Source organism: Rhipicephalus sanguineus, chromosome 8 (assembly GCF_013339695.2).
Source record: "Rhipicephalus sanguineus isolate Rsan-2018 chromosome 8, BIME_Rsan_1.4, whole genome shotgun sequence".
NCBI lineage: Eukaryota > Metazoa > Arthropoda > Arachnida > Ixodida > Ixodidae > Rhipicephalus > Rhipicephalus sanguineus.
The window spans coordinates 161,280,727-161,304,392 of NC_051183.1; the positions used below are offsets into that span (position 1 = coordinate 161,280,727).

The following is a 23,666-nucleotide window of genomic DNA, read 5'->3' on the forward strand; positions in this document are numbered from 1 at the left end:
TAAACGGCGCACCAGTTATACAATTTGCATTTGGTGACACCCGGTCGTTATTTCCCTCTCCCGCCATGCTGTATAACATACACTGACGTGGGAGCGCAAGGGGGGGGGGGGCGAAGAACTTTACTGAGACCCCGAAGAAATGGATCATGCGCTTGTGGGCTTCCTTGGCAACCAATACAAGTGCACTTGCGAGGAACCCACTACGCTATAAATCGATGTAATTTTTGAGAAGTAGGGAAGCAGGCACTATGCCATTTTTCATCATTCTGCGGAGAGCCGTGGTACCTGCTAACGCATGTAAGGCATTATGCGCTTTGTTGATGCTGTGCCTGATGATGATGAAGCATTATGGCGGAGCCCTTTGTAATGGGTTGGAAGGATTCAACAACCTACTCGTTGCGCAGTTCGCATGGTGTGACGCCTGGTTACAGAATTCGCGTTGTACGACGCTTGGTGCTCATTTTACTCTTCTACCACGCTATATTGCATATGTTAATGCGGTTCCTTGCCGACATGAAGCCTGTATAGGAACTTTTTGCAAAGCAGTTTTAAGCACCGGCATGGCTCAGTGGTTGAATGCTGGGCTCCAACGCAGAGGGCCAAGGTTTGAACCTCGTTCCATCCTGGAATTTTTTTCCTGTTTCGTTTTTTTCTCATTTCGAGCAATAGTGGTTACGGGGGGGGGGGGGGGGCAGAGAGCAACCGGCGCGAGCGTACGGAAGGAGACTGTATGGTTGTGTGCCTGTCCGGGAAGCAAAACGAGTAATAATCCTTCGTGTTACCGCCAACGAGACGGAGTTAGTTTTTCCGAGTCCCCAAAACAGGAAACGCAACCACGGCGGCATCGTTTCTGTAATTTAGCACCGCACGGAAACAGGTGTAAGCGCGCCCCGGCGAGCAATAAACGAGAGAGTAACCAGCGGTCACCCTTTTAAAAAGATTAGAAAGCACGCAGTCGGTTCGAGAAGCGATAACCGCCCGAAAAACTCATCTAAAAGCACCGTGCGCGCGCTCGAAAGCGCAGGCGGCAGCCGGCGTGCCGCTGTAGAAAAAAAACAACAAAAACAAACATCGGCGCATGAAAAAAATTCTACGTACTTCCGCAGTGTACATGCCAAGAAAGAGAAATGATCGGAAAAGGTGCGCTTTTTACGTGCCTCCACTGACATAAAATATACGCAAAAAACTACAGATTGCCTTTCTTCCAAGCGCAAATGAACGAAGTACGTTGCGGCAATTAGAAACTAAGCGCATGCTAGCGACGTTCATTTAGCGACAGAATCACCTAGTTTATCGCTGAAATCCCACACAGCAATGCCATGGAGTGCATCTTTCACACAAACACTTTACGGTTCACTCAGGAACTGAGCACGAAGACACTCACGTACCTAAAATCTAGACGTAGACAGCGCGACGAGGTTTCCCAACATGGGGCACAACGCAATGGCTTGTTTAAGGTCCTCAAATGTGCCATTGCTCAGGGTGTACGCCCTCTTCATGTGAAGGTGAGGCTCGTCGACCAAAAATTTCACGTGTAACGTTCTTCTCGCTATTTGAAGGCAAAGACCACAGTGGCAACAGGCAACTCGCACAATTCTTTTATCGGAAGCGTGTGCCGCACGTGTACCCGATCATCCGCGCGGTGCAATCAGTGACGCCTAGCCCCAGCAACACGAAGCTCTGCACATGCGCAGTTCATACATATTGCCGTGAGCTCTCAAGCGTATGGACAGAGTCCGGTGAATTGGCGTAGCAGTGACGTCACGGCGTGGTGATGACGCCGGAGATATCATGGCGCTTCTGACGGCTGCGCTAGAGTGTACTAGAACACGGGAGTGCCCGGAACGAGCTTCGAAAAGTGAAGCCCAAGCAGGGTCAATCCGCTTGCAGCGCTGCGATCGCTAGTCTGCAATGTGTCGTCGTTTAAGAGATGGGCGCGGCTCCGCCAAAATGGTACAGGGGTAGAATGCCCGCTACCCACTCAAAAGACCCGGGTTCGAATCGCCGCTGCAGATGGTGGGTTTTTATTCTTAGTGTCACCTTTTATAGCTGTATTGGTTTTCCTTTGTTTCTTAAAACTAGCTTAAGTTGCTACGTGTTGGTTCAAAAAGTAACGCAAAATGTGAAGTAAATTAGAAGAAATTTGAGAGCGAGCGCAGTCATTTGCAGCGCCACCGCCCGGGATTGAACAAAAACGTAAAGTATGGCCTCCGAGATTTTCGCGAAGATGAGACTCGAAACAAGATTTCACATTTACGTTACTTTTTGTAGCAATTCGTAGCAACAGAAGCTAGTTTTAAGAAAGAAAGTAAAAAACCAACACAGCTACAAAAGGTGACACTAAGAATAAAAACCCACTACCTACAACCGCGATTCGAACCCGGGCCTTTTGAGTGGGAAGCGGGCATTCTACCCCTACACCACTTTGCCGGAGCCGCGCGCAACTCTTAAACGACGACACATTGCAGACTACCGATCGCAGCGCTGCAGGTGGATTGACCCTGTTTGGGCTTCACTTTCTGTACATTGGTGCTGCGGCCGTTCCGAGCACTCCCCTGTTCTAGTACACTCTAGCTGCGCTAAGAGTTTATTCACGCGCGTTGCGTTTGTTAACTGAAGCGCCGCCAAACTGTGAAATCAAGTTTAATAACGCGATAGCATTCGAGAGCTCGTTCCGTAGAAAGTCTGGCCTGGGCGGCGTACGCCATCGTTGGTAGGGAGCGAAAAACGGTGCGAAAAATGATTGTGTTTCTTCGCCCGCCTTTGTCCCTCCCGCTCTCTGCAGACGCACCGTAAGGATCATGTGGCATATCGCGTGGCCCGCGCTCCACGCCTCCGTGTAAATAGAGTAGCGTGCATTGCGCGAGCTGGCGCAACGCAAGGCGGTTCAACACAGCTGAAAATAGTAAAAGCTTCGGCCCGAGCGAGGATCGAACCCAGGCCAACTGCTTGAGGCGCAGGTGTTATCGCGGGTTGCCTTACAAGACGCGTAGTGGCAGTGGCGTATCAACTCGTTCGCGAGTGGGGGAGATGGGGGATGGTGTCGCTCACTCTGCCCGCCATGTGTGTGTGTATATATATATATATATATATATATATATATATATATATATATATATATATATATATATATATATATGCTTTGCGAAGTAGAGGACGTGCAACACGAAAACTTTTTATTAATCCGACGTTTCAGAAAGCACGCAGTCGGCACGCAGTCGGTTTAAAAAGAGCGCATTTCTGTATTGTGTGTTCCCTGATGAAGGCCGGTCCCCGGCTGAAACGTCGGATTAATAAAAAGTTTTCGTGTTGCACGTCCTCTACTTCGCAAAGCATTGATTCGACTGGATCCAAGGACACTTCCTTCCTCATATATATATATATATATATATATATATATATATATATATATATATATATATATATATATATATATATATATATTATTTGAGGTGATCTTTCATATTTATAGAGCTGTTCAGACAGATGACTTGCTTTTCAAAACTTTATTTGTAAAGATTCTTCCTTGATGTAAAATAGATTGTGCAGGCTGGGCCGCCGTATACTGCGACAACACAGCAGTGTTTAGTAACATTTTGGCAGTATTACCGCGAAGTTAAAAAGTACACCCAAATTTAACCTGATCATCTAAGCATTGCATCGGCAAACTTCCCAGTCTGTGTTTGGCGTTGTAGATACGATGAGTATGAAGAACCTGCTAGTACCTTAAAGGGAGCGATAACTGGTCCAACGTGTGATTAGATCCTGGTAAAAATGAAAAGACCATAAAATATATTTACAGAATACAGCATCCTTTTCCCGTTGTCGGTGGGATTCATATTTTTAAATCGGGTTTAGAAGTAACAAAAACCGGTATGCCGCGCAGCCTAGCGGAAGAGCCTTGAAGCTGGACTATGGAGTCGATCACTTTTTGCTGTACTTAGTCACGTAGTCTGATGCTGTCATGCGCTCCATAATAAGTCCTGAAAATTAGAGCATGTTTATTATTATCTATCCCCGCTCTATTTTGTGCTGCTTACGAGGTAAAAGGAGTTGCACGGTGAGAAGCGGCGCTGCCTTTGCGGTAACCAGTGGAACATGTCGAGCCGCGGCGCATGCGCGCGGAGTGCACGCATGCGCAGTAAACCGCAGAGCTCGAACACGAACCGCTCTCGCGCTCACTGTTTGCAGCATAGGTTGTCACTTGTGTTTACGACTTCATCTTCGCCGCAGATTGAAAAATTCTGATTACAAATGTTTCACGGCGCTTTCCACGTTACCGTTCCGTGATTAGACACTATCACCGGTAAGCTTTCCGTTGCGCTAAAAAAACAGGGCACCATAAAAATTGGTTGTCGGTACCTTTAAATTCTCACTTATTAAACAAAACATGTGGCTGACAAAGCAAGGTACTTCGCAGAAGTCTTCAGGATTAGCCGAGTGCCAATTTCTTTACTGTTAGAGCCCTCTAATATAAAGTCTTTCTTAAGAAGAAGACCAAGTTCAGTCGATTAATACTTAAGCAAACCAAATTGAGCTGGTTGTGTAAAGTTATAAGATTATAAATTACTACGAATATATATACTAGATGTCGCTCCTTGCCCTCCTACTTTTCCCAGCTTGGGTGGGGGGCGGACGAAAAAGCGGTGAAGTGGCCCTGTACTCCTCCCCTCCGGTTCCTCCAAGTAAATAGCCTACGTAAACTGTGTAAGCTCAAATTTTCCTTGAAAAAATGTGGGCCATTATAACGTTAAACTACCCCGCATTGTTTCCTTCCGTATAGGTCGTTCGCTGTTGATGATTGGTCGAAATTTTCTGGGTCGTGCTCACAACACCTGCTCGTAAAACGACGCAACAAATGACGCGTAAGTGATCCACCGCGTAATTACCACGTACGCATGACTGCGTAAAAAAATAATATTGATGAACAATTTTAAATACGGCGTATTGTTTGTTATTGGTTCTTCTCTATTCGTCAAAAATTTTCACTGTGCCATAAAATCGCCTCCTTGTTACGCGACGTTACAAGTCTGCGAAAACTCGCGGTGTTAAAATGAAGTGTGCACAATAAGCAGCACGTTACTGTGCTGAACAATAACGCATTTTTTTCGGAATAGCCAGACAGTGTCTCTTTTTGAACGTAATTTAAGAAGGCTGCCCGCCAATCACATTGGCAGCGACTGCTTATTGCAGCAGGCGACATGGATTCATATGTGTATGTTAGATACTTTAAGTTGTAGTATAACGATGTTGAGCTGTTCTTGCGGGTGTACAACTCGTTGAACTCATCGTTGCTGACAAAGAGATAGAGAGAGAAATAAACATTATTAGGAACATACACAATCCTTCGCAGGTAGGTAGCCTTCTTAGTCCAGAAAACTGTGGACGCTGATCATCTCCCTGGTGAGGTAGATCAAGAAACGGGGCAAACTTGAAAGCTGGGCTTCTCAATGTGCTCGAGTCCACTGCCTTGTTACAAGCTGCCACGGTCGCTGCAGGCTACCATATGATAAACCAAGTGAAGCAGGCTAACCGGAGACTAAAGTGGGAATCTATTTTAGCTGTCCTGGCTAGGCGCAACTAAAATACTGGACACTTCTGCACACTCATCAACCCACAGCAGCTTGAATATGGAGCAGTGGCGCTGCTATTAGTTTTCAAAGAAAGAAACTGAATTTCCTGAAGAAGGAGAGCGTTTGATTGGGCTATAAAACGTTTACTGGTTCCCGCCCATATTTGCGTCAAGGATTACTTAAATTTCAGGCCAGGAAGTGTCGTGTTCTCGAGGAGCACGAAAGAAAGCGACTCTCCACACGGCTTGCTGGTAACAAAAAGCGTTTATTTCACAGGCGCCCGCCTGCTCTCGGGGTGTAAACCGATCCGCGCACCGGGAGGGCGCGCTGGGCTGTCCGTCGTTTACACTACGCGGCGCGTGCGTGTTACAAGGCGCCATGCCACATCTCCCTCTCTTAAGTGACTACACCGTAACGTTCAGGCACAAACACTCTGCGGCCGGACCGTGTGGTGGTTGCTGGAACCCTCGATGTCTCTGCTGCAGCATCGTTGACTGGCTTGGGCAGTGAATTATTGCTGTCGGTTCGCAGCGGGTCACCTCGCTGGGACGAAGCTCCATTGTAGAGGGCAGCTAGAGGTCCCGCGACTGTCGACGGCTCGAAATCTTCGTCGTCAGTGTCGGAGAATAATGAGGAGGGAAGCGGTTGCGCTTTCTTCTGTGAGGCCGGCAATGGGACGAGCATCTTTCTGTTGCGACGCACGTGTCCGCGCTCTGTTTTGACCCAGTAGGAGCGGGGAGTGTCTGCTTGTTGAGTTATCTCCCCCTCGCATTTGAGGTCTCGCACCCAGACACGGGTGTTTGGAGAGAGAGCTGGTAGGTCCTTAGCCGCATGACGACGGTTGAAGTTTCGCCTCTGGCGTTGTTTTGCTTCGAGGTCCCTTTTCGTCACTTGTTTGTTGTCGACGTTTCCGGGAACTAGGAGGGCAGGAAATGCAGGAACTCGAGAGCGTAGCTGGCGTCCCATGAGCAATTTAGCCGGGCTGAAGCCTGTCGGCCCCGGCGTGTCTCTGTAGGCCAGTAGGGCGAGGTACGGATCGTCTGCTTTCTCGAGCAGATGTTTCACTGTTTGGACGGCGCGTTCCGCTTCCCCGTTGGCCTGCGGATGAAGAGGGCTGCTCGTGGTGTGGTTGAAGCCGTATGCTTTAGCGAATTCTGCGAATGCCGAGCTCGAGAACTGCGGGCCGTTGTCGGATACCACTGTCACAGGGATGCCATGACGAGCGAAAATGCTTTTGAGGTGGTTAATGACGGCGTCTGCGGAGGTGGAAGCCAGGAGTGCAATCTCGGGGTACCGTGAGTGATAGTCCACACATATCAGGTAGTTCTATCTTTCCCTGAGGACTGAAGAGTTGAGGCGGGTGAAGTCCACACATATCAGGTAGTTCTTTCCCCGAAGTTGGAATAAGTCGATCCCCACCATCTGCCATGGAAGCTCTGGTGTAACTGTCGGCAGAAGCGGCTCGGCTCTTTGCGGTCGGTTTATAGCACAAGTTTCACAGTTAGAAACCATTCGCTGGAGTTCCGATGAGATTCCTGGCCACCACACAGACTGCTTTGCCCTTTGTCTGCAGCGTCCGATGCCTTGGTGCCCCTCATGTAGGCGAGTGAGAATTTCGCTTCTCAGAGAATGAGGAATCACTAGGCGCGTTCCGTACAGCAGGTAGCCATCGTTTTCAGATAGACTTGTTCGGTACTGCCAAAACGGAGAGAGGGGGGCTGGGACGCTGCGTTTTTCCGGCCATCCGTTGAGGCAAAAGCACAGAAGACGCTGGCAGACCTCGTCTTCCTTTTGAGCTTTCTGCACTGGATCGAAGGCGGAAGTTTGTAGACCCATGAGTGCACCCTCTACGTAGGCGCTCACTTCATCACAAGTGAGAGTTCCCGCTGTCGAACTGCTTGCAGTTGGTGCTCTCGAGAGAGTGTCAGCAGTAGCAATACTTTTTCCTGGGACGTACTGCATGACGTAACTGAAACGCATGAGGCGCATGCGGAAGCGTTGAATTCGTGGTGGCAGCAGATCGAGAGACTCTTTTCCCAGGAGGGTGATTAAAGGTTGATGATCTGTTTGAAAGGTTGCCGTGAGACCACGCAGGTATTCTTCGAACCGTTCGGCTCCCCAGGTTAGAGCCAATGCTTCCTTTTCTATCTGAGCATACCGCGTTTCGGCGGGCGTTAGGGATCTTGAGGCGAATGCGACTGGGCGGTTTTTCCCATCCGGTTGCACTTGTAGCAGTACTGCGCCCAATCCGTAGGCTGATGCGTCTGCTGAGAGTGTAGTAGGATACTCCGGATGGTACTTTGCCAAGCACTGGTCCGAACAGATGAGGTCCTTGATGTTTTGGAAGTTTTGGAAGTCTTTTTCCTGAGCGGGGCCCCATGTCCACTCCGACGTTTTCTTGAGGAGAACGCGGAGAGCGGCTGTCCTTTCGGCCAAATTTGGCAGGAACCTTGCCAGATGGTTCACCATCCCTAAGATCCGGCGGACTCCGGCGACGTCTGTAGGCGGCGGGAGACACTTGATAGCCTCGACTTTTTTAGGGTCGGGACGTATGCCTTGACTACTGATGACACAGCCTAGGAAGGTCACCTCCTTCACGCTGAAAGCGCATTTAGAGCGGTTGAGGGTGATTCCAGAGGAAGCAAGCTTCTTGAGAGTCGTGTCAAGGTTTTCGTCGTGCTCGGCTTGATCGCGGCCAAAGACGAGAATGTCGTCCATGAGGTTGACGACTCCTGTTAGTCCGCTCAGGATTTCGGACATGCGTTTTTGGAAATACTCCGGTGCTGACGTTATGCCGAATGGAAGTCTCGTGAAACAAAAGCGCCCAACTGGCGTAATGAATGTTGTCAGATCTTGGCATGCCGGGGAAAGAGGGATTTGGTGAAAGCCCGAATTTGCATCTAGTCTTGAGAAAACGGTTGCCTCACCTAATAAAGCGAGCGTCTGTTCAACTGACGGGAGGGGAAATCTTTCCCTGAGGACTGAAGAGTTGAGGCGGGTGAAGTCCACGCATATTCGGACACCTCCTGAGGGTTTCACTACCGGAACAATTCCGGCGCACCAGTCCGTAGGGCCTTCTACAGGGCGGATCACTCCTTGTTGTTGCATGCTGATGATCTCCTGCTCGACTGCTTTCCGTAGGGGCACAGGAATGCGCCTTGCCACGGTCACAGAATACGGCACAGCCGCGGGATTGAGGCGAATTGTGTACGCACCCGGCAGCAGACCCAGACCCTTGAAAAGTTCGGGATATCGTTCCTCAACGCGTTCCGTGGCGCACAGAAACTTGACGAGTCCCAAGCTTTCGATGGCAGGTATGGATGCTTCAGCTGCTGCACAACGTAGATGACTTGGTTCGACCTTCGCGACCTCCACGTGATCGTTGCATCGAATTTTCCGACGACCTGAAGTGCCCTGCCGCTCGGTCCTGAGAGGGTTTCGCTTGCTGGCTGGAGATGTTCAGGAATTCCAGCAAACGTAGCCGGGACAACAGAAACTTGGGCACCGGTGTCGATCTTTGCGATCAGTGGATAGCCGTTCAGGTCGACTTCGACAAGCCTTGAGTCGTGCTGAGCGTCGGCTGGTTGGTTTACCGCCCCGAGAAACATCGCTGAGGTTCCTTGCTCGAGCGTTGAGATGTCTCTTGACGACGGAACTTTTCTGCAAACACGAGCGAAATGTCCCCTTGTGTTGCACTTTGAGCACTTCTCAGTCTTTGCTGGGCACAGAGAACGAGAATGAGGCGCTCCACCGCAGTAGCCGCACGATTGACTATTTGATGTCGTGGCGTTGTTATGCGGTCGCGGCAGGTTCTTGCCTTTGCTGCGATGCTTGTGGGAGACGGCGTCGAGACCGGTATACTCTGACTTGAAGGAGGACGGTTCCCCGGAGGCCTGAAGGAGCTGCTGCTGCTGCTTGTGCAAGGACTCCTTTTGGCGTGCCTTAGCGAGCGCCATGGCGAGTGTGAGGTTAGCGTCCATCTGTAGGGCTTCGCAGAGCTTCTTGTCGCGGAGTCCCAGTACGAAGCGGTCGCGGATGAGGCGATCCCGCAAGTCACCGTAGTCGCACCTGTCTGCCATGTTGTATAGGGCGGTGACGTATTGGTCGACGGTCTCGGAGGGCTGTTGTTCCCGCCGATTGAAGCACGCTGACTCGTACACGACGTTTCTCGCTTGGACGAAGTGCGAGTCAAACTTCGCCTTGACAAGGTCAAAGTTCTTGCTGTCTTCCGTGGAGAGCGAGAACGTGTTGAAAATTTGTCTCGCTTGGCGACCCATTACGTAGAGCAGAGTTCGCACCTGCATTTCACGCTCTTGATGGACGAGACCCGATGCAAAGCGGTAGTCGTCGAACTCGAGGATCCATGCAGGCCACTCGGAGGCTTGATCAAACGTAAATGGCTGAGGAGGCTTTAAAGAGAAGCCTGTCGCGGCGTTCGTAGCTGCCGTAGCCGAGTCCGTCATCGTGGTCGTTGGAGACCGTTGAGGACGACGAGAGCAGAGGCTAGAAGAGACGGCAGTAGGATCCCACTTCTGACACCATGTCGTGTTCTCGAGGAGCACGAAAGAAAGCGACTCTCCACACGGCTTGCTGGTAACAAAAAGCGTTTATTTCAGAGGCGCCCGCCTGCTCTCGGGGTGTAAACCGATCCGCGCACCGGGAGGGCGCGCTGGGCTGTCCGTCGTTTACACTACGCGGCGCGTGCGTGTTACAGTAGGCGAGGCGCCATGCCACAGGAAGGACAAAATAACGCCAGGCCTGCGCTGAAACCGCAGCACAGTCACAGCGAAAGCTGGAAGAGCGGCGTTTCTAGAGCCGGTTGTAAGCTCTCTTGGGGCTACTAAGACAAGTACCCACTACGCCATAAATCACAATTTTTGTGAAGATGGGAAGCACCTACTAAGCCATTATTCGTCATTCTGCGGCGAAGCGAGGCACCAGCTACACGTATGTAAGGCATTTTGTGTACTTTGTTGAAGCGACGACTGATGACGATGAAGAATTATGGCTCAGCCCTTTGTAATGGGTTGGAAGCTTTAAACGGCCCACCAGTTATGCAATTTGCATTTGGTGACCCCCGGTCGTTATTTCCCTCTCCCGCCATGCTGTATAACATACATTGACGTGGGAGCGCGAGGGGGGGGGCGCAGAACTTTACTAAGACCCCGAAGAAAGGGATCATGCGCTTATGGGCTTCCTTGGCAACCAATACAAGTGCACATGCGAGGAATCCACTACGCTATAAATCAATATAATTTTTGAGAAGTAGGGAAGCAGGCACTATGCCATTTTTCGTCATTCTGCGGAGAGCCGTGGTACCTGCTAAACGCATGTAAGGCATTATGCGCTTTGTTGATGCTGTGCCTGATGACGATGAAGCATTATGGCGGAGCCCTTTGTAATGGGTTGGAAGCATTAAACAACCTACTCGTTGCGCAAATCGCATTTTGTGGTGCCTGGTTACAGAATTCGCGTTGTGTTACGCTTCGTGCTCATTTTACTCTTCTACCACGCTATATTGCATATGTTAATGCGGTTCCTTGCCGACATGAAGCCGGTATAGGAACTTTTTGCAAAGCAGATTTAAGGACGGGCATGGCTCAGTGGTTGAATGCTGGGCTCCAACGCAGAGGGCTCAGGTTCGAACCTCATTCCATCCTGGAATTTTTTTCTTGTTGCGTTTTTTTTTTCATTTCGAGCGATAGTGGTTACGGACACTGGCGGCGGCAGACAACTACGGCGTCGAAAACGGCCGCTGAAATGACCTCATAACAGTTTTCGCTGTAATAAAATCATGACAGATTCGTGTAATGTTATAGAGCCCCTGCTGAGCGATAGCCTTCTCTGCAATGCTCGAGCGCAAGACGCACAAGCGTGGAATAGCCAGCCCGCACCGCAGGTAGCCTACAGTACATGGTCATGACACATGGAGGACAGTCGTCACAGCAGAATCGTAGGGCAAATTTTATTATAAAACTACGCTATTGCTGCGTTCAAGTAAAACTTTGCCTGACTTGTTAGTTTCCCAGTCTGCAGCCGAGAATAACCACTGTCAAAAGTGGGGGGGCTCCGCCCCACCAACATTTCTCAGTGGGGGGGCTAGCGCCCCCCTGCCCTCCCGGTAGATACGCCAATGCGTAGTTTGCCCGTCGCTGACGTGCACAAAGAATTATGGTGTAGTGGGCACACAACAACTGTACGTATTCTATAGGATAATCTAAATGACCCGACCACGCTGTTGCGTTCTACTCTTGAATACGAAGCTCAAGCGTCCTCCAAATTTTGGAGAGTATGAACTGAATTAGGGGCGCGATAAGATTAAAAATATCGAAATGCTGACTTTTATAGTTGTATAAGCAGATTTCTAGGCAACAGCGTTCTTCTATGGAGAGCGCGGCGATTTTTGTGCTATGAGAGCCTGTACAGTTCGCGTGTGTTTAGCCTGTACAGAAGTCCGCTTGCGCGCCTAATATTGTGTAGCAGGTGCACAAACACGCTGCTGAGGCCTCCCGCCATCTCATTTCTGAAGAGGTCATGCTCATAGGCGTGCGCAATGTATGGGGCAGACTTTTCGCACCTCTTTGTTAGGTAACTAGAAAAGACGGCCGCCCCTAGCTCTGCTTGAGGGGGGCGGGGGCAGAGTGGCACCCCCCGCCCTACTGTGCTCACGCCCAGTGTGTCGGAACGGAACGACAACCAAAAACGAAAAACAATTAAAGAAACGATACTTTTCACCGGAACGAAGACGTAACCGAAACGTTATCTATTGTTTCGTTCGGCAGTGAAACTGAAATATTTTTTATCGGTTTTCAGTTTGCGGGAAAATTTGGCTATCTGGGACAACCGAAGTAATGTAAGGTGAACAGTAAGGCATATATCGGGCTATAGTGTGGGTGCGTATCTGAGGCAGGAATTCTAAAGTAAAGATACTGAAATTTTGCGAGAAACGTAAGAGTGACAACCAGAGCTGTTTTTGTCAAAGCATGTAAGGTGTCTTGTGCCAGTCACGTTCTAGTGCGGAGAGGGCATTCTCGGCGCTGAAGTTTGCTTGATTATGTCACACTCGTTCGTATTTTTTGTCATTGTATAGCCACTGCAGCTTAACAGTGAGGGCGTTTCCTCACATTGAGGGAGCACCCACGTGCCATGTAGGGGGCTGGGTCCCCCACGTTCACACACTGGCAATAAATGTTTCTACCACCACCACCCATGTACAGGATGTACAGGCTCATATTTTCTTCATTTCACATGATAATTCATGTTGTCCCAACTTAAGAGCATAGCCTGCCCAAAATTGTCATACATTTGCATAATAGTTCGTTTACACCCATCTTATGAGTGTGTAAATGGGGTGTTGCAAGGGTGTTTTGTTTGCGAACACACCATTTCTAAAAATAAGGGTGTAATAAGGGTGTCAAAGAGGGTGTTTTTAACGGGTACGCCCGTTTTACACCCTTTAGGATGTAAAATTTTTTACTCTGTTCGGGGCTGCAAAAGCGCGCGTTCGCTGTGCTTCCGTCGTTCTCTCTCTGTGAAACGGTGTGGGAAACGCCATGAACAACGTCAACGTCGGCGCTAGTTGCAGCGGTAGCGCCACCGCCGCGGAGCAGAGGAAGGCTCGGGACGCTGAACTTAAACGTCAGCGTCGGCAAGCGGTAATTCAAACGCCTCGACAACCACCGTCTCATAAGAGAAACGGAAAGTCGATGCGCACCCCCCGCGATGCTTTCGCATCCCACCATGGTTGCCCGTAGGGAGAGATGTGTATTTTTCTTAAGCATCGTTGGGGCTCTCCAAGTGTTTAAGAGTACGCAGTGTTAAAATATGTGCAAACATCCAGCTTTAACAATTTGTTTAAAAGGGTATGAGTTTGAGCTTGTTCGCTTGGCTTTGTAACAGGAAGCAGCGCGGGCAAACGGGACATTGAAGTCCAGTCAGCCTTTCTTGTCACGTTTGCCCGCGCTGTTTCCTGTTATTAACAAATTCTATTTTGTCTCGTGTCTGCTTATTTGATCAATGCTCGTTTCTTTATTCAAGGATACCACCTGTGATAATGACCTTGAGGAAATGCCACGTTGGCCTTTCATATTTTCTAAACGTATGCTATTCTCCCCTTCTAAATATGAGTAAATGTTGAGCCCAAATTTCCAACTTGCAGGTGGTGGTTTCCTGACAGAGAAGTCCTTCACATTTGCATTGACAACGTCCCTCTCATGCAAGCATCCAGTCCTAGAAAAGCGTTTAAGATATTATTCCTGGCACACTTTGCGTCAACGTTTCTACCGAAAAGAGACAAGTCTTACCCTGGAGTTCACTCATAGGTGAGGTTGAAACTAAATCTTGGACACAATACTTTGGCCAATAACTTTAGCTTTCCGGTAACATTAGAAAAAAAATGTATGGTATATTGCTCACATAAAATGCCTTTATTTATAGAGATGGCTTCATTTAGTTAAAAGGAAAAGAAAGCGTTTTGTAACAAATTTACTAAAATTAAACCATAATCCCCTCAAAGAAGCTATCCGTTTTATGGTACACTGCTTGCGAGTATCCGCAAAGATACTGGCTGTCAGTACTTAGACATTAGAAGGTTCAAATTCTAATTTTAGTGTTATAAAGGTTAGCAGTTTCATTTTAGACTTATGTGGCATTATTGTATTTAAAGTGAAGGTAATTTAAGTAGAGATGGATGCAAGCAGAAAAGCCTATTCCTAATGAAGAACAAGTGGGTACGTGCCTTTGCAGTTACACTGTATCTAAGAATATTTAGGCGCTTCTGCGCTGCTAAACAGAATTGCCTCTTCTTTTTAGGTCAATTGCCACTGTCAGTCCCGGAAAGTTCACAAAGGCTGAGCATACCCGCGGGAAACAGCACAACCTGAACCCGAAAGTGGCGTGATTGATTAGCTGCCTGAAGGACTTGACTTTTAAGCATATGTGCCTGCCAACTCGAAGAATATCCCCGGGAGATTCCTGCATATGGGCCCCTTGTGATACTGTGGGCATAGGGAAGTAAATGGAATTGTAGGCTTGTTTTTCTTTGTTAGGCACAGCATTAATTACAACTAACAGACAAGAAAGCCAAGGCAAGTACAGGGGATGTTATTTATAGTCATTACGAAGCAAATGTGAAGAAAGCAAAGTGGATGAAAAGATAACATGCCGCTAGCAGGGACCGAACCTGCGACCTTCGAATAACGCGTAGTGACCGCTTGTGATAGTGTGGGCATCTCTTGTATTTCAAGATGCACATGTTGGCAACTGCCTTAACTTCTATGTTCCATGTCAATAAACTTGTTTTCATTTCACTCTATGGTGTACTGAATTAACGTATTTGTGAGAGAGGATGCGTGCTGTAAAGGGGACAATGCAGACGCAAAAAATTGTGGTGCTTTCTGTTTGTGACATTTTCTGTTCTTGCATCTCATACATTTTAATTTTGCATAACCTGTCAAATTGCAGAATACTTGTCAAGTGACGTTGCTGCCATGAGAAAGAAATACAATTTCAAAATTTCTTGCTACTTAGAGCAGAAAGCCCATTTAAATTACAGAAGGTTTCTGTACTGAGCAAATGAAAAAGAAATTGTCCAGTCACAGAAGATTTCTGTACTAAGAAATCAAAAGTCTAGTAAAATTACAGAAATTAGCTGTTAGGGAGAACCGAGAAAACCATGTCAAGGTACAGAAGTTTTCTGTTACTGACAACAGAAAAAAAAAACATTCGAAATTAGAGAATTTTACTGTTACTGAGAACAAAAAATTACACCATCTCCCGCTAAAGGGGACCATGAGGCGATGCGAAGCCGGAGCACTTGCACGATCGCGTTCCGTTGGCGTTCGTTGGGCATGCTACCGACCTCGCGTCGTGGAACGCGAAGAGGGACGCTACGCGCGTCGTATCTTCCATCTAGCCTGGCCGTTAATTCTCACAGGGCGAGCGGGGAACGCGGTCGACAGGCGGGCGAGAGGGGGCAGCGTAGGAGAGGAGAGAGAAGGGGAGGGGACGCGCATGCGCTCGAGCTCATCGCGGCGTTGCGCAGGAGAGAATTTCGGCATGTCTAGCCCGCGTTTCAGAGGAAGAGTGGAAAGGGGAGGGGAGAGGGAAAGGGGAGAGGGGAAGTGGAGAGGGAAAGTCACGAGGGGAGGGGAGAGGAAAAGTGGAGAGGGGAAAGGGGAGAGAGAAAGTGAAGAGGGTGAGTGGAGAGGAGGTGTGTGGAGAGGGTATGCGCATGCGCAGTAAGGGTGGTCACGCCGCATACCACCGGATTGAGCTCGGCCTTAAGATACTTCGCATCTAAAAAATGGTTGATCACTCCATCATAGGAATCAGAATTACACGAAAGTAAAGCGTGCCCTTACAGAAGTAGCTGAATGTTTACGGTACATTGATATAAGATAGTTTGCACAATGTATATTGATATCTGGCAGCTATAGCACCGTTTAACGTGGATGCACCCACTTTGATGATTGGTGGTACATCTCTATCCCGACGATTAACTTCCACGTTAAATGATTAAAGAAGCCCTGGCGGTAGGTGTAGTAGTTAACGGCGAAAGCGTAATCAGAGAACGAGGTGTGATAGCCTGAAGAGCGTCGCATATTGGACGCAGAACTTGGTCGCCATCCCGCGGCCTGTTAAATGCGACTGAACACCATGTCCGGACTAGAGGGAGGGAAACGCAAAATGCGTCACGCCGCTCCGGTAGCCCGGCCGCAATTTTTCTCGGGGCGAGCGCGTGAGCGGGGAACGCGGGTTACAACTAGGTGAGGCAGGCGCGCGTCGCAGAGGAATTTTAAGGAAGATTGTGACATCGACGAAGATAGCAGTCGTGTCGGTGTATGTAAGATGAAACTTTTTATTTGGCCGAACTTGTAGCCGAGAAACAAAAAGGAAAACTACAGCAATACACACTGTACACTGATAGCGGCGAACAGAACGCCGGCCGTCGATAAACTGCTCACGGCTGGGACGCGCCGTCTTTCATTCATCACGCAACGCACTTTCCAGTCCTATCACTGGTGGTCGCGCAAGCTCTGGAATAATCTAGACTATCGGCGTCCTGCGCGCAATCTTAACAATGTGATCTACTACAATCGCGAAGCTTCGCGAACACTGCGGTGCGGTCAGCGTCGAGCGTTGCTAACCGTCTTTCCTTGTCAAACCCGGATACATCAAAATAAAACAAGAAGCCGGCGCAGAAATATCATTTTAACATTAAGAAGGGCAAATTGAATGGAAACGCTGACGCGCTTAGCCGCTCTTTCTAAGCGACCCAGGGGGGCTCTTCCCAATGTCTCGAAATTGATATTCGAATTTCTTTTCCTTTGTGTGATTGAGTAATGAAGCACGTTTGGTTTCTGATCATAAGTGAGTCCTGAGAGTTTTGAGTGTGAGCTTTTCGTATAAAGCTAGTGATGAAAGTTTGTTTTCTCTCCCTTTTTTGGCCTGGTCCACTCGGAGGCGGCCGAGTGCTTGCTTGTGCATGTGGTTGAGCTTCAGAGACGCCGAAGAACTTGGGCGGCAACTAAGCAGACAATGCGACAAGTGAAGGCGAGCTTCTGGCATTCCATCGCGGAGGATTCCGTCGTCCCTTCGAGCAGCAGCGGTGACTGTTACCTCAGTTGCTCGACTGACTAGGGAAGGGGCTATTATGACTCACCGTCGGTGACGACGCTGTGTCTATGAGAATGGACGGGCGATGCGTTCTCACAATACTGGGGAACCTGCATCCATCCCAGAAACGGCCTCCCGCGACGGGAAGCGCCCCAGAATGGGAAGAGCATTGTACGAACTCCTTTGAGCGGCGGAGATACACTGAACAAGCAGAGAGACGTCAGAGATGACGCCGCCTTCAAATAGGGCCACTTTGACATGGTTTGATGTGCTGCGGTGCCGACCGGACCTGTATGTTTTCACAAGAGCCTTTAAGTCGCCGTAAACACTTTCCTGCCCTTCTGGGGAGAGGTGGATGAACTTGCCCGAGTATCCTGTTCTTCCGGCTGACCCCACAAGAGTGTCATTGACCGCAGAAACTTTGCTGCTTCAATGAGTGCAATGACACCTCAGCGACAGTGTTATTGGCTGGTGCCATGGTGGGTGGTGTCGTGTGTGTGATTGGTTACCATCAAGAAGGAGGAGCCAGCCTGAGGGATTTTCACAACGGTGTTGAGTGAGACAGGAGGCTCTGAGCCCTGGGTTAAAGGCTCATCCAGTTCACTCGTCCCTGAACTCTTACCTTTTCACTATGTAATTAAGTATGCAAAAAGTGCCCGTAAACCTGTTTGTATTCGTTTTCCCAACTTGCGAGCATCATTTCCTCATCCCGGAGAATCAGACGCGCTACCAAATGGAGTCCGGGCACGACGCAACCCTAACGTCGCCACAACTGGTTACATCTGTGGGACGGAGCATAAAACCTGGTTACAACAGTCCATAGAGTTTCCTGCAATAATGCAGCGAAAGCCTCCGCTGCGCTGAGACTGCCCGAACGATCACAGGTGGTGTTCGTTATTGTCATGATGCCTTACTCGTGGCTTCCGAGATTGGCTCCGGACGCGCCGTTGCTAGTGTTGCTCAGGCCGTTTCATTCGCACGGGGAAAGTTTAATCAGGGAAAATGAAGTGACAGCCAGAAGAGCGTCGCTGACTGGACACTGAGCTTATGCAAAGGTCGCCATCCCGCGCATTGTTAGAGTTAACAAAACGATCGCACCACGGCCCGGGCTTGAAACGCGAAGGACAACGTGACGCGCGTCGTCTCTCCCCTGTATCCTGGCCGCGATTTCACACAGGGCGAGCGTGGCACACGGTGTGACAGCCAGGCGAGCGTCGGAGAGCAATTTTATAATATGGATGCTATGAGCGAGGTTTGGGATAAAGCCGCCAGCTCGTGGTGTGTTAAAGCGTTGACAGACTAACAGGTGTCCGTTTGAAAACGCCCCGAATAGGACGGCCGTATCAACGGTGTGTTGCAGGAGGTAATCGCAGAGGCCACGCATTATGAATTCACTCTACCGCTTCCAGACGGCGACACCACCTCGCGAACCAAGAGCCCTGTGGGACGAAAATGTGAGAGATAAAAGACGCGTTCGTGTAGCCTCCTTCATGTGTTTCACGGTAGCGCAGTCGGTGAAGCACCCGCTCGCTATTACCGCGGTCCGGGAGGTGGTGGGTTCGACTCCCGTCAACGGAACTTTTTCTTCAATTTTTTTCTTTGTCATCTGCTCGCGTAAGCACGTCATGAAAGTTTTGGTGGAGCCCGCCATAAAACCCTTTCGCGTTAAAACATAAAACGCTGCAACATTGTCGTCTTACCCTAATCAATAATGCCTCATTACTTCATATAATTATTACACATCGCGACAAGTCCCACACAGAAACGGAACAGAAGCGAGCACACATATAGTTTCAGGGATGCACAAATAGGCGGATTTTTGCCGTTTCCAGTTACAACTACTCTAACAGCAGCTCAACGGCTATTTATCTGTCTACTTTGGGATAACACACCTTGCACCAGTCAGCAGTCATAAAATTTATAGGAATGATCGGTATTTTGTGGACAGTATCTGGCACCCGTACTGTTCGCATATATGTGAGCCATCACGTAGCACAAAACTGTTAATGTAACATAAACAAGAAAATTAAACTTTGCCGAAATCTTGCATAGGATTGTCAAAAATATAGAATACTCTACTACGGCATCTACGAAGCATCAGGGCACATAGGTGGCTCAGTTGTTACCTAATAAAAGCACCTAGAAAGCATCCCTGGTTAGTAAGGACAGATATGGCAAGCTTTACTAGCTGCTGGCTAGTAAAGCGATGCCATGGAGGTAAAAATGCACTCGAAACCAGTCCGTGCATTACTGTAAACTGTTACCAACATTTTCTAAGGCTGCACGTGGAAGAAAATAATTCAGGCTTGGTCCGTTCCTCATTATACTTTAATTACACAGTTTCTAGAAGTAGAAACTGTTGGCGTAAGTAGTAATCCGACTCGAGGGACGAAGCGTGTTGTGATGGTTTACGTAACTGTCAAAAGTAATCTGCGAAGTGAACACCGAATATGAATGCTAAATAGAGCGAAATAAGGCTAGTGGTTACAGGTTTGAGAACCACAATTCGTACAAAATAAGCATTAGGCATGCAGTATACATCTTTGTAGGTGTTCGCACAGAACACTAAAGAACCGCAAAGCCATGAGCGCAAGCTTTGTAATGCAGAGACATGTCGATAGAATCAAGCACTCTAATAGAACGTAAGCACTCTAATGCGAACACTCACAAAATGAACTGGTGGGGTATGATGTGAACCTATGCAAATTCAGGATATGTAAAAGTCATATGTATTCCATATGTTTATTGTCTTTTTACTTGTTCAATATATTTGGGCTTGGAAACTGAAATATTCAATATCTCAGCTACTAGCTCCGTCTTGAAATACAGAAACTCCTGCAGTGTAGCTGTGGATAAGCAGTATTCATGTATGTTTTAAGTACCCCTTCAATTTCCTGGTTTTCATAGTAGTAGGCACTGTAACTGTGACATGTTAATTTAATGACAGACAGCAGAAGTAGGTTTCCTACAAAAAATTGTGTTTTCCTATGCGAAAGGAAAAAAATACTACCGTATCCTGTGAACACATTCTCGCTCATCATGACGACGTAAATATGCTTTATGAAGCTGTACGTCAAGTAATGCTCGTCACATATACAATCTCCTTGTTAGGTGTAAATGATATGAATCATCCCATTGAACACATACGCAAAGGCAAATCCAATTGGGCACACCCCTATGAAGCTTTGGCATATTTTGTTTTGTAAATTTCAATGATCTAAACACTGATCGCAAAACTTTTCGAGCATGCTTTGCAAACTGTCTCAAGCCGCAACTAGCAGCCGGAAGTGTGGTGATAGCGCCCATGGGTGTCAAGTGTCCGCGTTATCTGGCGCTGTCGCCCACAATTGTAAAGTGTTGCTTGTACGTGACGTCATTGGTCACATGAGTGTTCCATATATATGTATGCTGGTTGCAGGGAATAAAGGTTGACGTTATCACGCCTGCATCGGAAGCGGCTCAGTCTCTTTCTCTGCTCCTGCGGTCGGCCAGGATGCGCATGGCCTTTCGCTAGGCCGCAACACGACATGGTGTCAGAAGTGGCCGTCTTCTGATATTCGAGGGGCGTTGCACCAGTCTTCGTCAAGCGGCGCCATGTCAGAAGACAAAGAAGTCAAACCAGTTCACGGCATGTTCGCTGTTCCAGCTCCGCCAACGTTTGACTTCGACCGGACGTCCGAATGGCCTTCCTGGATCCAACTATTCGACGACTACCGCTTTGCCTCTGGCTTAAATGAGCGAAGTGAAGAAGCGCAAGTCCGGACTCTACTCTACACAATGGGCAGGCAAGCGAGAGAGATCTTTTCGACCTTCGCACTATCTGAAGAACAGCAGAAGAAGTACGAAGTCGTCAGAAAAAAGTTCGACGATCACTTCGTGGCCGCACGGAACCTCGTTTACGAGAGTGCATGTTTTCACCGACGCATACAACAACCTGGAGAGTCAGTCGACCAATTCATCACCGCGTTGCACACACTGGCGGACCGGTGCGACTACAAGGAAAAGGAACGCATGATCCGCGACCGGTTTGTAGTCGGCCTCAGTGATGCCAAGCTCTCGGAGTCTCTGCAAATGGATGCAAATTTGACACTCGCCAGCGCTTTGGCAAAAGCTCGCTTGAAGGAGACCGTCCAACGACAGCAGCAACAGCTGCGAGAAACCAGCGACGAACCTTCGGCAGCGCCAGCCAGCAACCTGGACGCGGTCAACAAACAACGGCAGCCCCGGAAGAATTCTTCAGGACAGCGTTCCGGCACCTCGTCAAGGACCAGTGCACCTGTCACGCAAGGTCAACGCACCAGACCACAGTCCTACCGACCTCTCACCCCCAGTTCATGCCCCAACTGCGGTCAAGGAGAGCACCCGAGGACCTCCTGCCCGGCACGAGCTGCAAGATGCAACTACTGCGGTTGTTCCGGACATTTCGCAGTGGTGTGTCGGAAAAAGGCTGCAGGCGAGCGAAAGAAGGTACAGCTTTCTTCTCTCCATATGGACAAGGGGGCGTATTTCGTAGGCGCGGTAAATGGGGAGCACTCTAATTCTCGGTATGCTCAAGTTGTCATTAACGGCACTCCGGTGTTCGCTAAACTTGATTCGGGTGCAGAAGTGTCTGTTGTACCCTCAACGTTTCCGGGATTGCCTACCAAATTAGAGATGTGCGACATAACCTTAACAGGCCCTGCGAATGAGCCACTGCATGTTCTCGGAAAGTTTCTTGCCACTATTCAGTGGAAACAACGCATTGTCCGACAAACGGTGTACGTGGTCTCGCCTTTGCGCTCGATACTTTTGGGTCTCCCAGCGCTCGAAGCCCTTGAGCTAATCAAGTTCGCTGACTCGGTCAGTAGCGCGACAGCCATCGAAGCTTCCTACCCTCAGCTTTTCGGTAGTCTGGGAGCTATGAAGGGGGAATACAATATCAGACTGAAGCCGTACTCTGTACCCTTTGCTATTCAGGTTGCTCGTCGCATTGCCTTACCCCTGCGGGAGCGAGTTAAGCAGGAGCTCGAGCGTATGGAGCGAGACGACGTAATCCGCAAAGTAGATGAACCAACAGAATGGTGTGCGGGTATTGTACCAGTACTTAAACCTTCTGGAGACGTTCGTATTTGCGTGGACTTGACGCAACTAAATAAAAGTGTACTTCGCGAGCGCTATGTTATGCCAACTGTTGAAGATAGCCTTGGTCTATTAAGTGGGGCATCGGTTTTTTCGAAGCTGGACGCTAATTCTGGATTTTATCAGATCAAGTCGTCGCCAGAAAGTCAATTGTTAACTACCTTCATTACGCCATTTGGGCGATACTGTTTTCAGAGGCTACCGTTTGGAATAACGTCAGCACCTGAGTTTTTTCAAAAGAAAATGTCGCAGATTCTGGAAGGAATCCCAGGCGTGGTAAACATGATGGATGATGTGCTCATTTATGGCTGCGACCAAGCTCAACATGATGAGCGTCTGCGTCTTACTTTAGACCGTCTCATGAGTGCTGCCGTTACGCTAAACAAAGAGAAGTGTTGTTTTGGAGTAACCGAGATCAAATTTCTTGGTTGTGTTCTAAGTCGAGACGGAATCAGGCCGGACCCTGAAAAGGTCCGGGCCATCAAAGAATTGCCGACGCCAAATAACGTGTCTGACGTTCGACGGCTGCTCGGTATGACTAATCATCTGGCAAGATTCATACCAGATTTGGCTTCAAAAACAGCGCCGTTACGTCACTTGCTTTTGAAGAGTTCTGAATGGACGTGGGGACCAGCCCAAGAGCAAGCGCTGTCGTACGTTAAAGACGTTATCGGTTCGGCGCGCGTCATGGCTAACTATGATGCAAAGTACCCTACGATTCTTTCCGCCGATGCGTCATCATTCGGTTTGGGGGCGGTACTGATGCAAGTTCAACCAAACAACGAAAAACGACCCGTTGCCTTTGCATCGCGCTCGTTGACGTCTGCCGAAACCAGATATTCCCAGATTGAAAAAGAAGCACTAGCGATGACGTGGGCGGCAGAACGATTCGAAGGGTACATCAAAGGTCTTGAAATTGTGTGTGAAACCGACCACAAACCTCTTGTAACCTTGCTGGGAAAATCTCCTTTAGATGTTTTACCACCTCGCATTCAGCGTTTTCGCATGAGGCTCATGCGGTTCAGCTATGAAGTTGTGCATGTCCCGGGCAAGAGCCTAGTTACTGCAGATGTGTTGTCGAGGGCCCCGATTCGGGGAAAAGAAAGTGATAATGCATTGTCTGTTAATGACGTCAGCAAGCACGTTTCAGGATGCTTGTCAAACGCGGTCGAGGCCAGCCTCTTCGAGAGAGTGAAAGCAGAACAAGCCGCTGACGAAGTTTGTCAAGCACTCGTAAAATTCAGTCGGAAAGGGTGGCCAAAATTCTCATCTCTTCCGATGGTCTTGCGTCCATATTGGCAGGAAAGAGCCACGCTTACAGTTGCTGAAGGCGTGCTACTTAAAGGTGTGAGGTTGGTC

General features: G+C 48.8%; 1 protein-coding gene across 1 annotated transcript; it reads right to left on the minus strand.

Annotated features, from left to right (window-relative positions):
• Positions 1-5,969: 5,969 nt before the first annotated feature.
• On the minus strand, positions 5,970-8,333 carry LOC119403648 (uncharacterized). The gene is made up of 2 exons (XM_037670566.1): positions 7,353-8,333; positions 5,970-6,749 (listed from the first exon to the last, which is right to left on the minus strand). The coding sequence occupies exons 1-2, from the start codon at positions 8,331-8,333 to the stop codon at positions 5,970-5,972; spliced, it is 1,761 nt and encodes a 586-aa protein (XP_037526494.1).
• Positions 8,334-23,666: the final 15,333 nt, after the last annotated feature.

Excerpts from the sequence above, each read along its gene's own strand:
- LOC119403648 (XM_037670566.1), bottom strand. The coding sequence starts at position 8,333 with ATGTCCGAAATCCTGAGCGGACTAACAGGAGTCGTCAACCTCATGGAC. Across the intron at positions 6,750-7,352 it reads AAGCTCAAAAGGAAGACGAG|TTCTCGAGCTCGGCATTCGC; the intron begins GTCTGCCAGCGT and ends AACGGCCCGCAG.